Here is a 23,413-nt window from a genome sequence, read left to right as displayed (position 1 = left end):
AAGGCTCACACTTAGTAAGGACCAAGGATGAAAAATGACCCAAACTAATTTAGAAAAAGATAGCATAAATTTCCCCTATATTTCTGCCCCCCTCTTACTCCAAGTTCAGGCTTTATGGATTTATTCTCTGTTCGTATCTTAGCTTTAGGGGTTCTTACAAACCACTACTCAGGAACACTACAGAAGGACCCTAGCATATGGTAGTAAGCCCCCACTGTGTATAAAAGAAAATATAAAGATATGTGACAGAGAAGGTGGGAATGGCTGTGTGTTTGTATTTGAGGCATAGTACCTGTGAGAAGGCATGTGGGTGGGAGAAAACATCTGTGTGTAAAGAGAAAGTCAATGTACAAAAGTATATGAAAGACAAATACGGGGGGGGGGCCTATTGGGAGGGGCACCCACCAATAACAGACATCCTCTTGCGCACATTGCTGAAGTCCAAAATAGCCAGCAGTTGGTAGACTTTGGTTTTTCCCATTTCGACTATAGTGATTGTCTCAGGCGTACGGGAAAGCAACACAAAGCCAAAGTTCCTGGCAGCACTGACCAAGGCACCTTCATCTGGGGACTGAGCCTGGTACACCAGCTCACCTGGCAGGAGAGAAGAGGGCAGCCAGAGCCCACAGAGATGTGCAGCTGAAGTCCACCCAGAAGTGACACTGTCTTCCAAATGGTTTACATAAAGATGGAGCCCAAGAGGGGCATCTTTCTTCAAAAATTCCTCATGGTTTGGCCCTAAAAGGCCAGGTTGTATAGAACAAGTCAGGTTTTTTTCTTTCTTTCCAATATTTTCAACTCATTTTACAGACCTGAATTAATATTACAGAGGTACATGGTACATGCAATGTATACAGATGAACAAAACTCTCCAACTTTAGTGGGTAAAGATGGCCCAGATAGCTTGTTAAATATGCAGATTCTTGGCTCTACCCAAGTTTACTGCATCCAGAATCACAAAATCTGGGAGGAGGGCCCAAGAAATAGAATTTTTAACAGATTTCCTGGATGAGTCTCATGCAGGTGGTCCTGCATAAAGTGTTCCTTTATAAGACTAGCCAAACTTTAAATAAATACCACTAAGACATGGTAATATTGATGTTTTAATAAACAGTTAAAAATTTATATGAATGAGTACTGCCACTTTTGAAACTCTTATCCTGGGGTGCTAAATGACTCACTTTGTTGAATTAGTCTTTTAATCTAATATTACTCAAGACATTTCTTGAGCTTCTCTTTTAGAATATCACCACAACCTGAGATCTATTTTAGATTATTTCTCTTCAGAAGGACAATTTAATTTTTAAAAGCAGTTTCATAATCAGAGTCTTATACTTGTGAATGAACTGGGTGGGGGAGTATAATTTTAGGTCAGACATAAGATATATCTATGGGACAATAAGACTATTTTCTAGTGTGTTTTCTACCTTGTCACTCAAGGTAGTAAAGAGACAAGTCCAAATATGCTTCAAATAATAGGAACTTGTTGGAATGTGAGGCCCAGAGAGGCCTGTGGTGGGGCGGGAGCTCACGAGGCCAGGAGACATGAAATTTAAGTTCTTATCTCCGCCATTCTTAGATATAGGATTTTAGGCAAGTCCTTTAATCTCTTTTAGCTTCAGTTTCCTTCAAAACTGAGATCAGTTTTCATTTTCTGCTTACCTCAGAGGGCTGTTGTGAAGATTGTGGGAGATAATATAAATGAAAACAATTTATAAAACTGTAAAGTAAGCCCAGCCGGCGTGGCTCAGTGGTTGAGCATCGACCTATGAACCAGGAGGTCACTGTTCAATTCCGGTCGGAGCACATGACTGTGCTGTGGCTCAGTCCCCAGCAAGGGGTGTGCAGGAGGCAGCCGATCAATGCCTCCCTCTCATCATTGACGTTTCTATCTCTCTCCCTCTCCCTTCCTCTCTCTAAAATCAATAAAAACGTATTAAAAAACCCAAAACTGTAAAGTAATATACAAATATAAGGTGTAGTATTATATAAAGAGTATATAGATTTTAAAGGATGTGATTTATTTGGTTACCTAAATTCTTGTTAAGAAAAGAAGTCCTCTTAATTTATAATTGGTCATTTCTCATTGTTTCTAAAAAAAGTTTGGGTATCATGGATGATATAGCTACACAGGGTGGAGCAAAAGTAGGTTTACAGTTGTTTGTATGGAAAATAATACAATGATTAATAAATAATAATCTGTGTTTCACATACTCACATCTACTGTTTCCCCACCCTGTATTTGGTTACTAAAGAAACTAGGATGTGTGGGGATACCTTTTAATAGTAAAGTAACAAAAGGACAAATCCATTCACGCTTCAGGAAGTCTTGTCAGAGACAGTGGAGCTGATCTTGGGGATCATTCAGATGGACTCTATCACATAACATCACAAAGTTTCAAGATCAGAAGCTCCCTAGATAGCACCAAGTTTGACCCCTATCTAATGACTGAATCTTCTTTAAGACTAAGAGGTTGTTTTCTACTTGAATATTTCCAGTGACCAAGAGCTCACTACTTATCTTGACTGTCCATTTCGCTGCTAGGCAATACTTCCTATTAGAAAGTTCTTTCTTAGATGAAGCCATTACAAATGATATCAAACCACCCCCACCTCCAACCAGCCTAGACTCTATGGCATATTCTCAGTCCCTAAGGACTTAGGTCCCTTCTCACCTTCTACTTTCTCTTCTGACATCACAGTATGACACAATGAGAGTGAGAGGAAAAACAAGTGTACCCAGCGATCTCCCCTTTTTACTGCTTCCACCAAAGTCTTGTCATAAAATGAAAACTTAGGATCAGCCCATTTGTTGTAGGAGAAGTCAACCTTTTCTGTTTTCTGGAATATATAAGCCAGAACAAACTTCTCAGCAGCAGCTTAACATTGTAAAAGGTCAATTTGGGAGCAATTTCTGTAATGTGATAAGAACTCTTAGGAGGATTGGAAGAGAAAAGTAAGATAAATGAAGGAGACCCTGTGCTGGTTTCCAAGGCCTTTTTAGCTCTGACTTGGACCATCCATTCATTTTGGGCCAGAAAAGATCCATCCCACAGGAGACAAGCTGAACACTGCTTGGCAGACTCTTCTTACTCCCTTTCCCCCCACCAGCTATCCTGAATGATGAATGGCCAGCTTCAGTCTCTACTGTTCCAAGTCCCAAATCCATGATAATCAAACCTGAGGATATGAGGGGGTAACTGCTCCCTATTAGTAAATGGTATCTGGAAAAAGTCTTGTCTCTGGCTGTCCTCTGCCTGATTTTGGGAGCTGGGAATGAAACTGAATACTGATATCATACCAGTTACACTATTCCTATTTAACTTCACAGGGGACTAGAGAGGAATACTGCAAGATAGAGGCAAGGCTGCATTACAAATAATCTTCAGTACATAGCACTTGTTCCAGATTTCATTTTGAACCATTTCACTTGTCCTGTCAGCATACCTGATTCCTTTCTGTGTCTAACTCGCCCCCGTGGTACTTGACTTTGCCTCAATCTTTGGACTTCTTATTAACTACCATTTTCCTGGCTATGACCTTGGCTTCTTTAGACATTACTTTCATTCTCCATTTCAGCTAGGCTGCTGGTAGCCACCTTGGGTAAACATTTTTTTTCTGGTTCAATTTGGCTTTGAGGCTCTCTCATTCCACCCTGGAGTGTGACATTAATAGATTTCTTCAGTCTATACCAGAACTCTCAAGGATATTTCTCTAGTTCTTTGTAGCTGTGGTACTACTTGGGCTGGGCCCCAATATGTCAAGTACAGACACAATTGTCCTGCTGGTGTTATGTTGGGGTAAGGGAAGTTTGTAGTTGAGCTATATGGGCTCTTTTCTATATTCCACATAGAGTTTTGTCATAGCAGCAAAGAAGTATGGTCAGGTTCAGAGCCAAGCCCTAGACCTGGCCAGCCACGGAGTTGTAAGCTCTGGAAAGTTTGTGGGTTCAATAATTTAAGATAAATCATTATATAGCATCCCCTGAGGCTTTTCTAGAATTGAGCTCTTGGGCATATTCTTTAAAACTGGAAGCTGGTGAGTGGTGAGAGATAAACTGAAGAGTCAGGCATGAGGCTGATCCTGCGTTAGCATCTAATATGTAATAGGGAGTCACAACAATTTTCTGCTGGAAGTGACATAATTATATTTGTATTAGAGAAAGTCCTCTGGTAGCAGCATGGAGAATATATTGGAGCTAGCAGACAAAGAAAGAGTTGTTATTTTTACTATATAAAGAACACTTTTAAGTTTAAAAAAAAAGGCAAAGAATATGAATAGGCAGTTCACAAAATAAGTATAAATGGGCAATAAAGTGATTGGGAAGGGGAAGGAAAATAAGCACATAAAAATGATTTAACCTGATGAGTAATCAAAGAAAGGTAAATTAAATGAGATATCATTTTCACCAATTAAATTTCTAAAGATTAAAACACTGTTAATACCCAGTATTGACAAAGATAGGGGAAAAAAGGAATTCTCATATATTTTTGGTGGGATTATATTTTGGTGCAATCTATCTAGAGGGCAATATGGTAATATTAAATACATTTAAAAATGTGGGTACCCTTTGACCAACCAATTTCACTTCTGGCTTTATTCTAAGGAAATAATTATCAGAAGAGGAGACAAAAATGTATGTACCAGGGTGCTTACCACAATGCTATTTATAATAGCAAAAGAAAATGGAATAAAAATAGGTCTTGATTAAATTAAGGTATATCAATACAATTGGATACAACAGTCATTCAAAATGATGGTGCAGACTTTAATTTATTGACATGGAAAGAGGACCACAGTATAGTGTCAAGTGAATAAAAAGAGGCTGAAAAGAGCATGATTCTTTTCTCCCTCCCTCCCTTCCTCTCTTTCTTCTATCTATCCATCTATCTATCATATTTAGATGTATATGTATGCATATATATATATATATATATATATAAAAATAGGAAAAGCATATTTTACATTGGTTATCTAAACAGGATTAAGTGATTTTAACTTTATTCTTCATACATTTCTGTATTGTTTGGTTTTTTTTTATAGTGAGCACAGATTACTTTTTTAAACAGAAAACACACAATAAAGCCATTTTCATTTTAAAACACAAACCCAAATCTCCTCAAACGTAGGTCATTTATATAATGATTTCTGATATTATGGGACCAATAAAAGCTTTAATATTTCAGGGACTAAAGGAGTCCCCACTTGTGTTAAGATGCTGCTGTGCAGCACAGCCTCACTCAGCTCCTACATGCATTTCACAGGGAGCTGTAATCACTCACCTCAGAGACTTCCACCTTCTGTCCATACTTGTCATAGACAGCACCTGTTGGTAAGTAAACAGAGGAGAGAATTGGGTTTTAAAGAAAGGCTTAACTTTTTTTTATTGTGGTAAAGTATATATAACATAAAATTTGCCATTTTAAACATTTTTAGTGTAAAATTCAGTGACATTAATTACATTCACAGTGTTGTGCAACAATCACCATTGTATTTCCAAAACTTTTTCAGCATCCTAAACAGAAACTCCCTATTCCCCGCCCTTGGTAACCTCTACTGTTCTTTCTGTCTCTGTAAATTTACCTATTCTAGACATTACATATAAATACAATCATACAGTATTTCCTTTTGTGTCTGGCTTATTTCATTTAGCATAATGTTTTCAAGACCATCCATGTTGTAGCATGTGTCAGAACTTCATTACTTTTTTTAAATTGTTGACATCATTACTTTTTTTGACTAATATTCCATTGTATGGATATACCACAATTTGTTTATTCATTCATCTGTTAATACACACATGGGTTGTTTCTACTACTGGGATATTGTGCATAGTACTGCAATGAACACTAGCATATATCTATTTGTTTGAATCCTGTTTTCAATTTTTTGGCCTCAGACTGTCAATTTTTTTTTTGGTATATACCTAGGAATGAAATTACTGGGTTATATGGTAATTTAAAGAAGGGTTTTTAAAAGCTTTTTTCTTTTGATTTTATCATCATAGACTTGCAGTTAAACTGCCTTGAATTCCCTCAGGCTACCTAGCCCTCAGGCTATTCTTAGCCCTCAGTGCTACAGTAAACTTCTTTCCCCAAGCCAGTGGTAAGAAGTAGGCATCTGCTTGGGTCCCAACTCATCTCCCTTAAGTGAGAGTGAGGTGAAGCTGGAGGTTAGTCACTGGATCTGAGAGACTTCATACCTCAGGAAGCCCTCCAATCAGAAAAGTTATCTAGAAGAGATGTGAAAAGAGGGCTAGAATGTTTAGGATCTAGGCCAGTGGAGAGTATAGGACAGACAGAATTGGGGTGGAAGACAGTCTGAGGCCAAGCACAGAAACACCCATGACCCTTTTCAACCTTACCCAGATCTTATAATAAGTCAGAGAATAAGATCTTCACCCAAATCAATTCATCCAAAAATAAACCCTGTTTGGCAGAGATAATAGGAATTATTAGAGTGCTCTAGCTTTCTTTGAAATTTAAAAATTTTAATTATTTTTTAATTGAGGTGAAATTCACATAACATACAATTAAACATTTTAAAGTGTACAACACAGTGACATTTAGTGCATTCGAAATGTTGTGCACCTACCAATGTTGTGCACTAGCTTCAAAGGTTTTTCATCATCCCAGAAGAACATCCTACATGCTCTAGCTTTTTAGATGTGATTGCCTTCCTCTGCTAGTTAGTGCACTGGGTATGAATGCTCACACACATGAGGCCTTAACACTATCATGAAAACAAACTTATGATTAAGGAATGAAATAAATGAGGAACTGGGCATAGGAAATACTGAGCAAACTCTGACTACACTTTGATAGCTTCTCTCAAGACTGTTTATTGGTCTGAGGGAGAATCAGGAAATTAGCAGCTTCAGTAATAAGCTGGTTGCTCCATCTGACTTAATATGAGTAAACTGACATTCCCAAGACATTAGAAATTCCTTGAGGACCGAGATTAAGCTTGTATATCTTGGTATTTCCAATGTCTGCATGATGGATTGCATCTACAAGGCACTAAATGCTTTTTGAATAGAACTGAATGGGCTAAATGATCTTTGTCTAATGAATAGAGAAGGCTATGAGACTAAGGCAAATGTGACTTAGAGCTTGATTATTCTTGAAAATAATCTGCAAAAGTGATTAACCAAAGAATTTATGTGCATATATGCATAACCCATGGACACAGACAATAGTGCCGTAGGCCTGGGGGGGGGGTAGGATGGAGGGGGTCAATGGGGTGAAAAAGGGGACTTTGTTGATACTTTCAACAATAAAGATAAATTAAAAAATAAAAATAAAACAATCTTTAAATTGGTTCTCCAGGACTCAGGAAAAGTGGGAAGACGTGCATACCATATAGTGTCCCATTAATAGAACACTGGTTGAAAATCATGATGTTCTGAGTCAGGGTCCCTGTTTTGTCAGAGAACACATATTTGACCTGGCCGAGCTCCTCATTAAGGGTGGTAGTACGAGCCTGTGCTGGTGTGTTCTTTAGTGAACAAAACATCTTCTGATCCCAGTTGATATAACAACTGTTGCCCAATCTTATTATTTCAACACTAAGGAGAAAGCAAGAAAAAAGGGTCCTGGGTCAGAGCAGGACAAACAAATACAGTATCTTGGTTTCCTTACTAGTCTTGTGGTAGGCCAGGACCAGCATCTGAAAATCACATCAGAGTATCTTACTTGGGAACTTACAATCAATCTTGGATCACAGGACTCTTGCCACCAGCCAACCCATTGTAATTCTGACTTTGACCATTATCACACAAGGCATTACCATCTGGATCCAGATATACTTGATTACCTTTGCAGGGGCATTTCCCCTTTCGCTCTTTCTTCTTCCAAAACATATCTAGGAAAAGTCACAAATTTTGAACTTCTGCAGTAATGCAAGGCTTGATAGAATTAACAGCTAACTTATAAAAGGCTGACGAGGCTTAATTAGATGATTATTACTGCTGTCAGGTAAATCAATTGATGAGATTGAGAGAAAGTTAAAATACTCAGAGCTTCTTTGTTTCAGAACAAGAAGGGAAGTATCAGTGGAAATCAGGAAAAACTTACGGGAGCTGACCCTCTGATAAATTCCCAGGCAGAGATACCTACCTTTGGGGTAGCTTCTCCCCCTCATAGCCTCCTATTCATTTTTTTTTAAATCCTCACCCAAGGATATTTTTTCCATTGCTTTTCAGAGAGAGTGGAAAGGAGAGAGAGAGAAACATCAATGTGAAACAGATACACCAATTGGTTGCCTCCTGCACGTGCCCCACCCGGGGTTGAGTATTGAGCCTGCAACCGAGGTATGTGCCCTTGGCCAGAATCAAACCTGGGACCCTTCAGTCTGCAAGCCAATGTTCTAACCACTGAGCTAAACCGGCTAGGGCGCCTCCTTTTCATTTTATCTGACTTTTCCCTACTGCCTTTGTCACATTCCTCTTCTGTTGCAAATAACATTCCTTACAGATTCTTTGTGGTTAACATAAAGCATCTTCATTTTAATACAGTGAAGACTTTTAAGGGGCCTTCTTCCTATTATCATTCATATTTAATATGTGTTAGTTTAGATTGCTTCATTAGTAACCCCTATCTGAGAAAGGTGCATTGAACAACATGGATTTTTTTGTTTGAGCTGAGGGGAGTGGTACTCATACACACATTGATGACTCTCCTCATTTGTTGTGATCTCCCTTCCTTTGCCATACAAGCGACTATAGCAATCTCTCTAAATCGAAACATTTAATCACATTATTTCTTTCCTTAGAAAGATCTTTGCTGCTTTTAGGATAAAATCCAAACTCCTTGGCTTGACTTTTAAGTCTTTCTTGGATCTGATCCTAAATTACCATCTAACATCTGAGTTTAGGCTATTCACTGTTCTATGGCAAGATTAAGCTTAAAAAACCCCTCCAAACTTTTGCACATGCTGATCTTTCTGCTTACAATATTCTTTTCTTATTTTCTGCTTGGTGAATTCTACTCTTTTCTCAATTATGAGTTTATTACCTTTTTCTGTAGACACCTAAGCCTTTCCAGGCAGAACTAATCCATTCCTTTTCAAGGCTCCCATAGCATTTATATATATATTTCTATTACCTAATTTTTATATTGTACCATAATTATTCATTTAAGTATCTGTTTCCATGGCAATGTTGTAAGCTTATTTAGAGAAAGGGCTGCCTTATTAGTAATGTTTCTTTCTCTAGCACCTAATACAGTGGTTGGCTCATAGTAAGTGCTCAACAAATATCTGCTAAATTAACAAGATAATTTAGTTGTGTAGGGTGCTTTTCAGGTTGGAATGCCACAGTGCAGGATTTAGGAAACCTGGAAAGAAGGATGAGAAAATGTGTTTGGGGTGTGTGTTTGTGAAAGGAAATGTTGAAAACAGAAAGAGAAAATCAGAGTAAAGACTTATTTTTGTATTTCAATTTTTGTCCATGGTGCAAGAAGAAGAGGAAACATCCATCATCTTCTCTTCTCCAACTTTTTTTCTTTTTTACTATGTCTTAATTGATTTCAGAGAGAGGAAGGAAGAGGGAGAGAGAGATAGAAACATCAATGATGAGAGAGTCATTGATCGGCTGCCTCCTGCACACCCCCTACTGGGGATTGAGCCCGCAACCCTGGCATGTGCCTTGAGTGGGCACTGAACCAAGATCTCCTGGATCATAAGTCAATGCTCAACCTCTGAGTCATGCTGGCTGGGCTCTTCTCCAACTTTTAAGAAGCAGAACTTGGGTCACAATTACACCTATCCACCATTTTCCACATTTTTTTCTATGGGAAAACGCATTCTGAATTATGATTAACTGATTTACAAATGAATGTTTGTGCTCTATCTCAGTGATAAATTAGGGGCTGTGTGGCTGATGCTTTAGCATCACAAAATTTGTGTGTATTTTTTCTAATTATTTCATGTGCTTGTACGTCTTATTTGTCACTTACATTATAAGCTATTTGAGGGCAGGGACAATTTTCTTTTTGTATAACCCACACAGTACCTAGAACAGTATTCTGGATATGGAAAACATTATGCAATCTCTAGATATTTCTCAGAGTGTTTATATACCAGGCATTGTGGAAAGTAGTGGGTTAAAGAGCACACAGTCTATGCTTTCTAAAAGTTCCCATTCTAGTTGGGGAATTAATCAGGAATTATGAAGTCAGCTCCTCCACCTGTAACCCAAAGTGATCGAAGAGGCCTACCTGACGTAGAGTGAAATAGGCACCATGGTGTTGAGAATAATGAAGTAGGACCAGAATATGAGGATGGCAGAGACAAATGATGAAGAGACATATTCATTCCATGGCAGAAAATTCTGGAAGTAGAAGCCTTTCTTGTTCTCCCAAATGCCATGCCCAACTGCTAGGACAAAACACATGCTACCTAAAAGCAGAAAAATCTAGAAATCCAAAAAAAAGAATTAACATTTCATCCAAGGCATATGCTACTTTAGTTCTGCCTTTTGGAGCCTTATCTCTCAACAAAGCTCCTCTCTCTTCTTGAAGGAGAGGGGTCTGGGAAGTTTATAGGCTCTAGGCAGTAGTACACAGGACAGAAAAAGAAAGCCCACCAGGAGCTGGGATTTGAAAGTATATGATACTGGATTTGAAGGTATATGATAATAACTAAAATATATTAAATATTAATTAAGTGCCAGGAATTGTGCTAAGTGCTTTACATATATTATTTTATTTAATATTTATAACACCCCTCTTTTAATAATAGATGAGGAACTTGATATTAAGAATGGGAAAGTATTTTGCCTAAAGTCATTTAGCTACTAATTAGGAGAGACAGATTTGAACCAGTTCCAGAACCCAATCTCTTAATCACTCCATTATTGGAGTAAGGTAATGCTTTAACACAAGTCTAAAATGTGTGGCATTGGCTTAGCAGTTGGGGGTGGGTGGGTGGTAAATTGATATAAAAGGCTGAAAGTATGGCAATCATGTTAACAGTACAGAATTTGGTAAAACTTAAAGACAGACCATGTGCCTGCTGAGCCTACATAGCTCTAAAGGAGGTGGTTAGAAACAATTAGAATATTAGTGTGTGTTGACTGCCTTTGACAAAGTATTAAAAGAAAGAGTTTAGGGAAATAATTGGCCAATTTATAAACAGAAATGGGGGAAAAAGGGGGGGGGAGAAATTTGGGTCATCTAAGGACTGACAAAGTTCCTTACTTTTAGAAACTAAAGAGAAAGAGATAAGATTAAGATCTTAAGCACTTAAGGCCCAATAATTCTTTCCAACTGAATTTTACCTCGAGGCAAAATTGAGATTAGAGATACCTTTTTACCCAAGATTACTGTCCCAGATAACTGCAACTTTCTTGCCATGAAGTTGAGAGAGAAAGGCATGGAGGGGCAAGGAAGCAAAGAAATAAGACAAATTTGAGAACTATGTCTAGAAAAGAACTTTGGGGAGAGGAGATAATATTCCAGAACTCCTTTTACAAGGCCAGCAATGCCCTGGTACCAAAGTCAGACAAGGACACTACAAGAAAAGAAAGCTACAGGTCAATATTCCTAATGAACATAGATGCAAAACTTCTCAACAAAATAGTAGCAAACCAAATTCAATAGCACATTAAAAGGATCATATACCACAATCAAGTGGGATTTAGATATTAATGAAAGAAATTGAAGAAAACACAAAAAAATGGAAAGATATCCTATATAGGGTTCATAGATTGAGAGTTAATATTGTTAAAATGTGCATACTACCCAAAGCTATCTATAGGTTTAATGAAATCCCTATCAAGATTTCAATGACATTTTTTACAGAAATAAAAAAACAATCCTAAAATTTGTATGGAACTACAAAAGACCCAAAATAGCCAAAGCAATCCTGACAAAGGAGAACTGAGCTTGATGCAACACAACTTTCTGATTTCAAACTATATTACAAAGCTAAAGTAATCAGAACAGTATGGTACTGGCATAAAACCAGCAAGTCCACTTTTGGGTGTAAAAAGCTAGGAAGATTCCAAGACAAGCGGAATAGGAAAACTAAGACAGATAGTTAAATATCAGTTTGCAGCCCTCTAGAAAATCTAGATGACAAGCATTTTGCAGCCATCTAGTAAATCCTATCTTTTCTAAACCAATCAGCTGCAAACTAATGTTTAACTGTCTTAGTTTCCCTAATCTGCTTGTCCTGGAATTTTCCCAGCTTCTTACTATTCTATAACATATCCAAAGAAAATTAAATCACTATCTTCAAGAGATATTTACAGCCCTATGTTCACTGCAGCATTATTTACAATAGCCAAGAAATGCAAACAACTTTAAAAAAGTGTCTATCAACAGATGAATGTATAAAGAAAATGTGGTATTATATATACATATAATGGAATATTATTCAGCCATAAAAGAAGGAAATTCTGTGACAACATGGATGAACCTTGAAGGCATTATGCTAAGTGAAATAAATCAGAAAAAACCAATACTGTATAATTTCACTCATATATGAAATCTAAAAAATACAAACTCACAAAAACAGAGAGCAGATTGGTGGTCGTCAGAGGTCAGGGTTAGTTGAGGGGGAATGGGTGAAGGTAGTCAAAGGGTACAAACTTCCATTTATAAGTTTTGGGGATTGTAATGCAAATAATCAATGCAGGGGAGGTTCGCACTAGATCCGGACAGTCTGAAGGAAAACCGTGGAGCTGAAGGAGGATGAGACATGACTTTATTCTGCTGCGGCCAGCCAAGAGACAAACCGCACTCTTGTTCCTGGTGGCGGCCAGCTGAGCATACACAGGGGACAAACCGCACCTCTGAAAGTCCCTGGCCAGTCTTATACGACCCAGAACAATAGTGGCCCCCAACCAAAGATGGGTCAGGCGTTATTAGTCAGCTAACATGGCATCTGTTATGGCTATGCTGTATCATGTGTACATAACTGGGGCCTTCGCAGGGAGAAGGTGGCAAGAAAACCTAAGTGTTTTCACTTTCCCCACAGGGAGATAATGTACAGTATGGTGACTATAGTTAACAATCATTGTATATTTGAAAGTTGCTAAGAGAGATCTTATAAATTCTTACCACAAAAAATTATAACTTTGTGAGGTGATTGATGTGCTAACTAACCTTATTACGGTGATCATTTCACACTATATACATATATCAAATCATTATGTGGTATACCTTAAACTTACACAATGTTATATGTCAATTATATCCTAATAAAGATGGAAATTTTAAAAAATACTATAAATGGAATAATATATATATTTTTTTGTCTGGCTTTTTTCACTCAGCATAATTATTTTTGGATTCATCCATGTTTTTGCATCTACTAATTGCTCATTTCTTTTTATTGCTGAGTAGTATTCTACCACACAATTTGTTCACTAATTTAGTTTTTATTGGACATTTGGGTTGTTTCTAGCTTTTGACTATTACAAACAAGCAGCATTAAACATCTGTGTACAAGACTTTGCATATGTTATAGGTTAGTAAGAAGCTAGAAAAATTCCAGCACAAGCACAATAGGGAAACTAAAACAGTTAAACAGCAGTTTGAAGCCACCTAGTAAATCCTATCGTCCCTTAAACTAAGGACATTTAAGAGTAAATGGTTTATACTTCTCCTCCCCAACCAGAGAGTAAATAGCTTAAATTACTCTACTCAGGGAGACAGATAACAGAAATCTAATTAATGCCATTTGATAACCACACCCAAGGACAGACAAATTAAGAGAATAAATCTCACTTTGGTACTCAGCATAAAGCTGATGAATAGTCTACTGACCCTCCCCTAAGACTTCCCCTAAACACCTAGCCCTTAAAACCCATGAAATCCAAGGTACCAGTGCTCTCTCCCTCCAGGAAGCATGCCCATGCCAATCCGTTTCCCCTCTCCTTCCCCCACAGGCATGTATCTCCTAAATCCCAAGGGACCCCACAAGATATGCAACCAGGGGAGCAATCGGCAGGGGCAGCTTGTCCTGGGCTTACCCTGAACTTATCTCCAAGGCCCCCTTTTTTCTGACTTCCCAGTGATCCAAGGGGCCCAGCCTAGGTTCTCCTGTTGCTGCTTCTATGCCCTTCCTTGTTACTCTATTTGTTCATCCTTACCCTCCTCTCATGCTTCTGATTTCCTGCTAGTCCACTGAAAAATATGAGTAAAAGAATAGTTTGTTCCTTTGGTTGGTTTTGTTTCCCCAACAGGCCACTGCCTTGCCTGGGAGGATGGCATCATGAGTTCTGTGTGGGTAGGCAGTATGTGCTGTTCTACAGGTTTCACCCTGGATTACACAAGGAGCTTGCAGGCAAGCTTGAGCCCTCAAATTTAAAATAAAGTGTTTTTTATTCTTAAGTGATGATACCCATATTAGAAGATAGCACTTTGTTTGTTTGGGACTGGAAGACGAATACATTTCTTATTGCTATATGTATGTGATAGGATGGTACAGAGGGCCTACTGTTGCCCATATTGTTTTGTGGGCAATTTTAAAATTAACTATCCTGATTATTAGCGCACATTCCACTCCTGCTCTCCATATCTGCTGACTCTAGCATGGAGCTACTCTTGAACTCTACCAAGAAGAATGTACTTCCACTGAAACTTTCACTATCTGGTTTCTCTATTAGTATAATCTATTTTCTGCCTTCCAAAAACTCATCAACATTTCAGGTCTGCTGATGGTTCCTTATCCTCTGACATGGCGGTTAGGTATTTATTTCCTGCTTGTACTTCTTTACAGTCATTTCATTAGGCTTCAACAGGAAATCTCAATGTCTGTCTTAAACTGGATGCCCCAAAGTGAACAGGGTACCCCAGATAATATTCCATACTTTCTGAGGGAAACAGTGCATGACCTCAAATATAGGAATTCACAGCAACTACTCTACCAGCTTAACTGCTCCTGGCATTTACACCACCTCTCTGCTGCCTCCACCTTGTGAGAGGCTGAGCAGATCCCTTTATACTCCTGCTCTAATCTACACTGGTGTTCTCTAGTTCTGTTACTCAGCTATCATCGTAGGGCTTTCTTTCACTGCTCCCATGTTTCCTAGCTTCCGTATCTACTTTCTTGAGTCACTCTCTTGTTTTGCTTAATTATACACTAGGAGCTTCCTAAGAGAGGATACATGATGAGTAAAATTTTTATTAAGTTTGCACATAGGGAAATTTCTTTACATTAGCATTTTGTTGATAGTTTCACTGGATTTAGAATTATAGGCTGCAAATAATCTTCTGGCAGATTTTGAGGGCATTGATATTTCTGTTGTTGCAGGTGATAAGGCCAATGCTATCTGATTCCTGATCCTTATATATGATCTTTTATTTCTTCCTGGAAGCTTTTAGAATCTTTTTAATTTTTTAAAAAGAGAACTTTCTTTAAAAAAAAAATACGTTTTTATTGATTTTTAGAAAGAGGAAGGGAGAGGGATAGAGAGATAGAAACATCGATGAGAGAGAAACATCATCAATCAGCTGCCTCCTATACGCCCCCTACTGGGGATCGAGCCTGCAACCTGGGCATCCCGGTGACCTTTTGGTTCCTAGGTTGACACTCAACTGCTTAGCCACACTGGCCGGGCTTCTTTTTAATTTTTATGTTCTTCACATGTGGTCAATCTGCCATGTTAAACAGGGCTTGTCATGTGTTTTAATTTTGTCTCCCCAGGGAGACAGCAAGTATAGCAGAAATAGTATAGACCCTGAAAAGTTATGCCTAGATAGATAGATGTGACAATTAAATAAAATCATGTATGTAAAGTATCTGGTACATATTGATCCTCCAAAAATGAACTTAAACACTTGAGGCCTGGACCCAGGTCTTATACATCTTTATGATTCTCACTCACCACATCTGGCATGTATTGGCTACATAACAGATTCTTAGTAAATATTACTTGATGACTTGATGAGTCATAGACCTGTCTTTGCCATTATTTTTCTGTGGAATTTTATTTATGATATTTATCTTTACTGTGTCTCAATTTGCTTGCTTACTGTTCATGGATATAGCGAGGCTGCAGTTAGTGAGTAATGTGAAAATATTCTAAAAAGTTAAAATCCCTCTACACATGTCAAGTATTATTACTACCCTTAAGATAGATAAACAAGTAGTTGAACCTTCCTATGTATATGACAGACATCCTGTTTTGAAGACAGGCCTAGGCTAAATGACCTAGCTTAATGTGTAATGATATATGTTCTTAATATTATCGAAGCCATATTTGCCTATGTTGCCTCTCTAAATTCTCAACTGTGACTGTCTCCCTCATTAAGAAACCAGGAAATGTCACTATATTTCAACTGTGGAAAGCTATGCAAACAACAGTAGAAAGAGAAAGACTGGATATGCGTTTTTGGCCTCAAAGCTGAATAAACTTTCCTCATTTTCTAAAACCCATTTACTAAATCCAAAGGAGTTAGAAAAAGAAACGTGATTCTTCCCATAATAAATAATGGAGAACAGGCAGTTTATAATCCAGATATTTATGAGAAATATACAGAAAGAAAAGGCATTTTTTAATTTTTACATTCTAAGCAATAGAGTAAAACTAAAAGAGATATTAATTGTAATTCTCTTACAGTAATTGTACTGTAATTAAGTATAGGCAGTGCTGGAACTGCTCCGTTATGCAAAGAAGTTGTATAAATGAAGAAATTAATGTCTATATCTAACAACAATAAAGACAACCTATATATGATAGCATGGGAATAAAGTAATTGATTAGTCTTCAATTTAAACTTCTGTTATCAGGCTGATTATTTTCTACTGTAGTGCTTTTCTTTTTTTTTCTTTCTTTTTAAAAGGATGTTTTATTTTTATTATTTATTTATTTATTTAAATCCTCACCCAAGGATATTTTTTCCATTGCTTTTAGAGAGAGTGAAAGGAGGAGACAGAGAGAGAAACATCGATTGGCTGCCTCCTGCATGAACCCTGACCAGGACCAGGGATCGAGACTGCAACCGAGGTACGTGCCCTTGGCCAGAATCAAACCTAGGACCTTCAGTCTGCAGGCCGATGCTCTAACCACTGAGCCAAACCTGTTAGGGCTATGGTGCTTTTCAAATTTAATTTCTTAGCAGCAGAATCTTCTATTTTCTAACTGAAATCTCACAAAACAGATAAATGTGAAGCTTCTCTTTTTGAAGCAAGAACTTCAGAATGAGGAAGCCAGAACAAAATTCAGTTGATCGCCTCTCTTCTCCCTGCAGCAGCCCTTAGATTCCTCTAAGGAAACACAGTTTGAAAATCATCAGTTCAAGTAAGGTATTCTATTAGCCAAGTAAGGTTTCATTAAAGTGGTCATGAGCAAAACTGGTTGTGAAAAAATAAAAACACATCTTAATTTCTAAAACAGGGTACTTGATCCACCTTAAACAAATCATGACTATCCTCCACAATAGAGTATACACTAGAGAATTCCTTATCACTTGGATCTGTTCTTTTCTGCTTCCAACATTAGTATGTGGGGTCCTAAAGACTGCTTGAGACTTTCAAACAACTAAATTCCAAGTTGGAAATACCAGCTACTCCCGCGGAAGGGAAGTATGTCTATTCATAAAGAAATAGAAAAAAGTGTTTAACTTACCCAGAGCACAAGGACATTCATGAGATGGTCCATATGTGTCCGTTTAAAGGAGGACTTTCCACTGTTCTGCATTAATTTGGTGTCTGGCCCTAAGTGAAACAGGGAGACATCAGCTCTTAGAATTATTGAATATACTCAGAGGCTTGAAATTGGGTTGGAATGTACCTTTATGATCACCTAATCAAACCTCTTTCCAGTATTAGGATAAAGCCCTGGAAAAGGATTCATAGTTGGAGCCAATAATTCAAAGAATAGAAAATTTGTATCTAAGAATAATTCCAACTACCTCTGCAAAATGTAGCAATGATAACCCCTCTAATTGCGGCACCTTAGATGTGTAGTCTTTCACAGATGAGCTAAATCAGAATAGGAGTCGCAAGTTTCTCTCCCATTACCACTGGGTTAATTATCTTAGAAAAGGGATTTTCTGATAGAGGTTTTTTTTTTTAGGAAACCCACTGATGGACGAGGCTCTATTTAAAGTTTCTAATTGGGAAAGGGAGAAAAGAAACAGCAATGGCAGTGAATTCTTCTGAGGTGGAAGCTGGGGATCTGAGACTTCTCTGGGGCTGAGAGACAGAGAGTCCACATTTCTTCATGACAGGGCAGATAGTAAGTAGAGGTAAAAAGCTTTTAATGACCACAGGCACTAGAGTTGAAAATCACTGACCAGAGAGATATGGCTGCAGAGAAAATAAGAGGTTTAGAAGATAGTGTAAGTAGCAATTTCTCTGGCCTTTTACCATCTGATTATTATTCTTACATGTACTCTAATGAAGGAATTTCATCAATGTTTACATATGAGGGAGCTGGAACTTCCCTGGTATGTGGACAAACTCTGAGAATGTGGTGCATAAGCTATGCCATTCTTTCCTCTTAAGTATTCCTTAAAGGGTCTGAACTAATGAGAAGTTTGGCTGAGAGACTGAAAGCTACAAGGCACAGTATCTTGTTGATAGAAAGACTGCCCCTACCCCAGCTTTCAAGAGGAATGTGGCCTGGCCAGACATGGCTCAGCGGTTGAGCATCAACCTAGGATCCAGGCAATCGGGGTTTGATTCCCACACAGGGCACAAGCCCGGGTTGCAGGCTAGGCAGCCAATCAATGACTCTCTCATCATTGATGTTTCTATCTTTCTCTATCCCCCTCCTTTCCTCTCTCTCTGAAATCAATAAAGACATATTAAAAAGAAAGAAAGAAAAAAAAGGACAGGTAGGTAACCCATCCTTAATTACAAAAAAAAAAAAAAGAGGAATGTGGAGATCACAGTACACATAATGTAGCAGGAAGAGTAATTCATTTCTGCACTGCCTCCCTTGAGACGCTCTTAGGTGGCATCAGTTCTCCTCTGTCCTGAGCTTCTCAAAGCCCCCAGAGAGATTTTTCACTACCATGAAACCAACCAAGAGTCAGAGGGAAACCTTAACTAGATTTGTGCTGGTTGGCAACCTCCTCACTGCAACCTCACTGCTTTGGGGAGAAAATACTTTGCTGAAAAATGAGCTTTTTATGTGTGGCAATGTGTGTGTGGAGCTGCTTAAGTACAGTGAAAAAAATAAGTCTACTTCAAATCTTTTGAGTTTGGGACTAGGCAACTTAGAAGCTGTCACTTATAGGTCAAGAATCAATGAAGAAAGTTTCACCAAGGCCTCCCTGGATGCTTAAGCATCTCTCTAGGGCAGGGGTGGGGAATGTCCAGCCTACAGGCCATAATCATTTGTTCTGGCCCTGCCAAGGCAACCGCAGGAGGGACTCAAAATTCAATAAATCTAGGAGCTTTTTTCATAGCTAGTTTTTAAGTTGATAATTTTGTATGGCCCTCAAATGACGTTATAAATATCCAAATGGCCCTTGGCATCAAAAAGTTTCCCTATCCCTGCTCTAGGGCTTGGATTCCATTATTTTCCACATAAGTGAGGCATCTAGGATCCTCAGGTCTAGGAGAAAATTCTCTAGAAGGGGAACTCTGAGTTGAGTAGAATTCACTGTAGCAAATTTTCCCCGATTCTATCTTCAGAATCCCCGTCTTCCTATGGTTGTTGTCAGCAATGCCCACTGTTCCCAAGGCATAGGGTAGCAGAGAAGGTTCCTCCATTTTCCTGAACCACATCATAACCCAAGAAAATCCCTCACTAAGTATAAGGGACTATGGTTCTAAGTGACATTTCAAGAGAGGCCACTGCTAATGATTCACATGTGCCTTTTCTCTGGCACAAACCCTTCACATTATAGTCTGTATTCTCCATAATGAGCACTGTATTTACTCCCTCTTCATGAGTGTCGTCCACATATACACTCTCCCCTTTCACAGGCCAATCCTATGTGTACTTCTATATGTATTCATTCTCTTGGGTCCAGATATGATTGGAAAGACTCATGAATGCAGAGTTGATATGTTGGCAGCTAATCATTGCTTGGAAAAAAAAGTCATTGTTTTCCTAAAAAAAAGGTTTTTTTTCTTAAGTCATCCATTCATCCATCCATCCATCCATCCATCCATCCATCCATCCATCCATCCACCTCCCTTTCTATCTGTCTCAAAGCAATAGTGTTCTGATATATATCTGAGTACCATATCTATACCCTGAAACCTAAGTACCCATAGCTTGGCCATGAATTGAATCCAGCAGGCTGGGGGTCTAACTGTGGCTCCAGGGAGACGTACCAGTATAAATCACTAAGCCATAGCACCAATCTGTATTCCTGATGATGCATCCTCGGAGCAGCAGCTTGTCATGGTCCAGGATGTAGTTTTTTCCCTTATAAGTCAGCATTCCTGTGAATCTGCCCAACTTGTTATTGGGAGATTCACACCTCACTTCTCCTGGAAAAAAAAATGAAGGAGTAAGAGTGCTGGCTCTGCAATTTTAGGCTTTTCCTAACAGGATAGAAGGAGGCTTAATATAAAAGAGGAAAGAACACCCTCTTTCAAAATCTATACCCAGATGCTGCCCATTTCTCACCAACTCGCTTTAGAAAGGCAGACCATTGTTTCTGGGCATCAGAGAAGAGTAATTCTGTTTGTCATGTGGGTTATCCAGAGAGAGTCATGGATGAGAAAAACTCATATGATAACTTATCACTATCAGTACTGCTAGATCATATGAGCTCTGAATCTGAAAAAATTAAATTACTTAACTTAAAGCAAACCTAGTATTTTTTTCAAAATAAAAATAATTTGATTTTTTCCTGATTAGTAAAGCAAAATATGCCCTTTGTAAATATGTATAAAATATTAAAAGAAGTAAAAATCACCCATTGCCTAGAGATAAGTGCTATTAACCTTTTGAAGTAAATCCTTCCAATTTTTTCTATACATGTACACATAAACATATATATTGTAATATTTTCTCCACTTACTAATATGTTGTATTTTTTCAATGTCAATAAATATCAACTTGAATATTGTTTTTAAAAAGCTATATAGAATTCATTGAATATACCATACTGTAGTTAACCAGTCCTCTACTGATAAAAATTTGGGTGGGCAAACCTACATGCTAACTTACCATCAAAGGCAGAAAGCAGCTTCAAGTTGTTTTCCATTTCACTGGTAACCTGGATGGCCTGCTTCACTTTCAGGTTGGTTTCACTAGAGTAAAGGACACAGTTACCAGTATGCAGGGTACATATACAACAACAGTACAGGTCTAGTTTCTCCTACTTCTTCATGGAGTTTTAGAAAATAGATGTTGCCAACAGAACTTGGGCAACTGGTTTGAGCCATAAGAGTTACTCCCACTATTCTCTCTCAAGGACAGTGTCGAGGTGGGATGGTTCTAAAAGGAAGCTAATGTAAGCACACTATCTCCCTTCTCTCACTGCAACACACCACCATTCTTTTAACCAATCTATGAGATCTTGCTGAACAGATGCTCTAGAGAAGCTGAAGAGATACCACAAAACAATATGGAAGAGGCACCTTCTCTCTTCAAGAATAAGGAACATGTCCTGATAAAAACCTGCACACACCTTCAAGTAAACATACCCGTCACTTCATAAATATTTAAAGGACTCATGAGGGGATCTCAATTAACCATTTGAGGATACAGGGATGCACAGAGACAGAAGCAAAAATAGAAGCCACATTTCAAAAAGCTTGTGGGCACCAGGAGGAGTGGTTGTAAGGCTGCAGATCCATACAAAACTCTGCAGGACAAGCTCTCTGAAGATGGCTTCTATCATCCTAAGACCTTAGCTTTTGCATGCTAATCAATTTCTACCTTAAATCCTTTATAGAACATGGTGTTTTATCAGTAAATAGTTACCTCCAAACTCATTTCCACCCCCCCTGGAAACTTTGAAACTCTCTTCTGAAATTTTACAGTTCTGTTAACCTCTTTACTGTCACTCAACATTATTAAACAGACAGACAGCGTGTCTCCAGTTTAGAGATGGAGAATATAGAGTTTATTTGCCTAGATTCTATACCCAGTGAATGCTCAATTATTGCTGTCAAGAGCTTAGCCTTAGACTTGAGGTCCCAAGAGTCTGGCCTCCTATCTTCTCATAGCTGGATATTTCTAGCCTCTTTGGTACTTCCACCTGAGAATAAAATTCATTCTTAGCATCATGTTCTCCTTCAGTGAAAAATCACTCTAAGCTGGCTCAATCACCTTAATGAGCCATTGGGAGGGAACACTTACCCATCCAGTTCTGCTGTTTCTATATATGTCATACTGTAGGGCTCACTGCTAGAGAGTAATAGTATATCAGCCTGTGGTCAGAAAAGTCAGAAAAGATAAGGAAAGCAGGAAGGCAGACTTTTAACATTACAGTGTGACAAGAGCAGTTACCTCAGGAACAGACAGATGTTCATCCTAAGAACTGATAGACATTTGGTTTACTTTCTTTGTCTAGGCCCCATCATGGCTACCGTACACCCCTCTCCCAAAACTAGCCTCACATTACCTGTAGCTATAGTGAGAGATGGACAAGAACAACTTTCTTATCACAGAAACTGTTGATTTCTGGATTCAAAGTGAGGCAGATGAAAGTCACCAAAAGCAGTGGTAGTAGAAGTGCTAAAAGGGTTCCATTGTACCCACTCAAGCCACAAGAGAAAAAGCCACAGCCCAAAGAGGTACTCACCGTGACAGGCTGATTATTTTCTAATTTTATTATATTTCCCACTTGGATATTCATCCATTTTTTGTTCTCCATCCTGTAAAAGAATAACCCTTGAATGCCTGTTCTGAGAATTCCCCCAAAGTTCTGTTTTGACAATCAAGGGGAAAAGAAGCTGAGATGAAGTCAAGGATCCAAGGAGAGCCAAACCAGTTTGTGATGCATCATTGCCACAGTCAAGAATGGGGCCCATTCTATTTTTAAAAATTCCAGGGTTATATGTATTTAAATCTTATTACAAATTCAATTTTCTTTGAACATTATAATATAAACATATGTCCTTGTTACAAAATCACTATTTATATATCCTTAAACCTCTTTCCTTTGGTTTCAAGTATCATCTCTATGCAGATAAATCTCAATACATTTATTTTGTTTCTAATTTTCAAATCAGGGTGATAATAGGGTAGTAGCTATAAGCTTTGGAGAAAAATATCTGAGTGTTTTATTATGTCTTGATTTGACATTCACTTTTGTTAGTCCTCTGGCATTCTGTATGCCATGATTTTTTACCAGCAGAACAAGACACTACAACACTCTGACTTCTCCTAGAGATTTAAAAGCTTATGTAAAAGCTTACATACATAAGTTTTTAAATGTATGTTTTTTAAAACAAAACTTTTAAATGTTGTATCATGTATATTTATATTATGTTTGTATTATGTATTGTTATATATGCTTTTAAAACAAAAATTTATATTTTGTTA

General features: G+C 38.1%; 1 protein-coding gene across 1 annotated transcript in view; it reads right to left on the bottom strand.

Annotated features, from left to right (window-relative positions):
* LOC107544855 (phospholipid-transporting ATPase FetA-like) overlaps positions 1-23,413 on the bottom strand; it is a 51,074-nt gene that overhangs the window by 15,194 nt on the left and 12,467 nt on the right. Inside the window, exons 6-15 of the mRNA XM_016222779.2 lie at positions 22,671-22,743; positions 22,226-22,296; positions 21,089-21,171; positions 20,245-20,403; positions 17,579-17,667; positions 10,218-10,414; positions 7,359-7,567; positions 5,283-5,326; positions 2,676-2,841; positions 406-594 (exon numbers count right to left, since the gene is read on the bottom strand). Coding sequence (XP_016078265.2) covers positions 406-594; positions 2,676-2,841; positions 5,283-5,326; positions 7,359-7,567; positions 10,218-10,414; positions 17,579-17,667; positions 20,245-20,403; positions 21,089-21,171; positions 22,226-22,296; positions 22,671-22,743 — 1,280 coding nt within the window. The remainder of the gene's footprint in view (positions 1-405; positions 595-2,675; positions 2,842-5,282; positions 5,327-7,358; positions 7,568-10,217; positions 10,415-17,578; positions 17,668-20,244; positions 20,404-21,088; positions 21,172-22,225; positions 22,297-22,670; positions 22,744-23,413) is intronic.

The sequence above is a fragment of the Miniopterus natalensis genome, chromosome 12 (assembly GCF_054644295.1).
Source record: "Miniopterus natalensis isolate mMinNat1 chromosome 12, mMinNat1.hap1, whole genome shotgun sequence".
NCBI lineage: Eukaryota > Metazoa > Chordata > Mammalia > Chiroptera > Miniopteridae > Miniopterus > Miniopterus natalensis.
The sequence above is the reverse complement of the archived record's forward strand: the minus strand, read 5'-3'. Positions and strand labels throughout refer to the sequence as shown.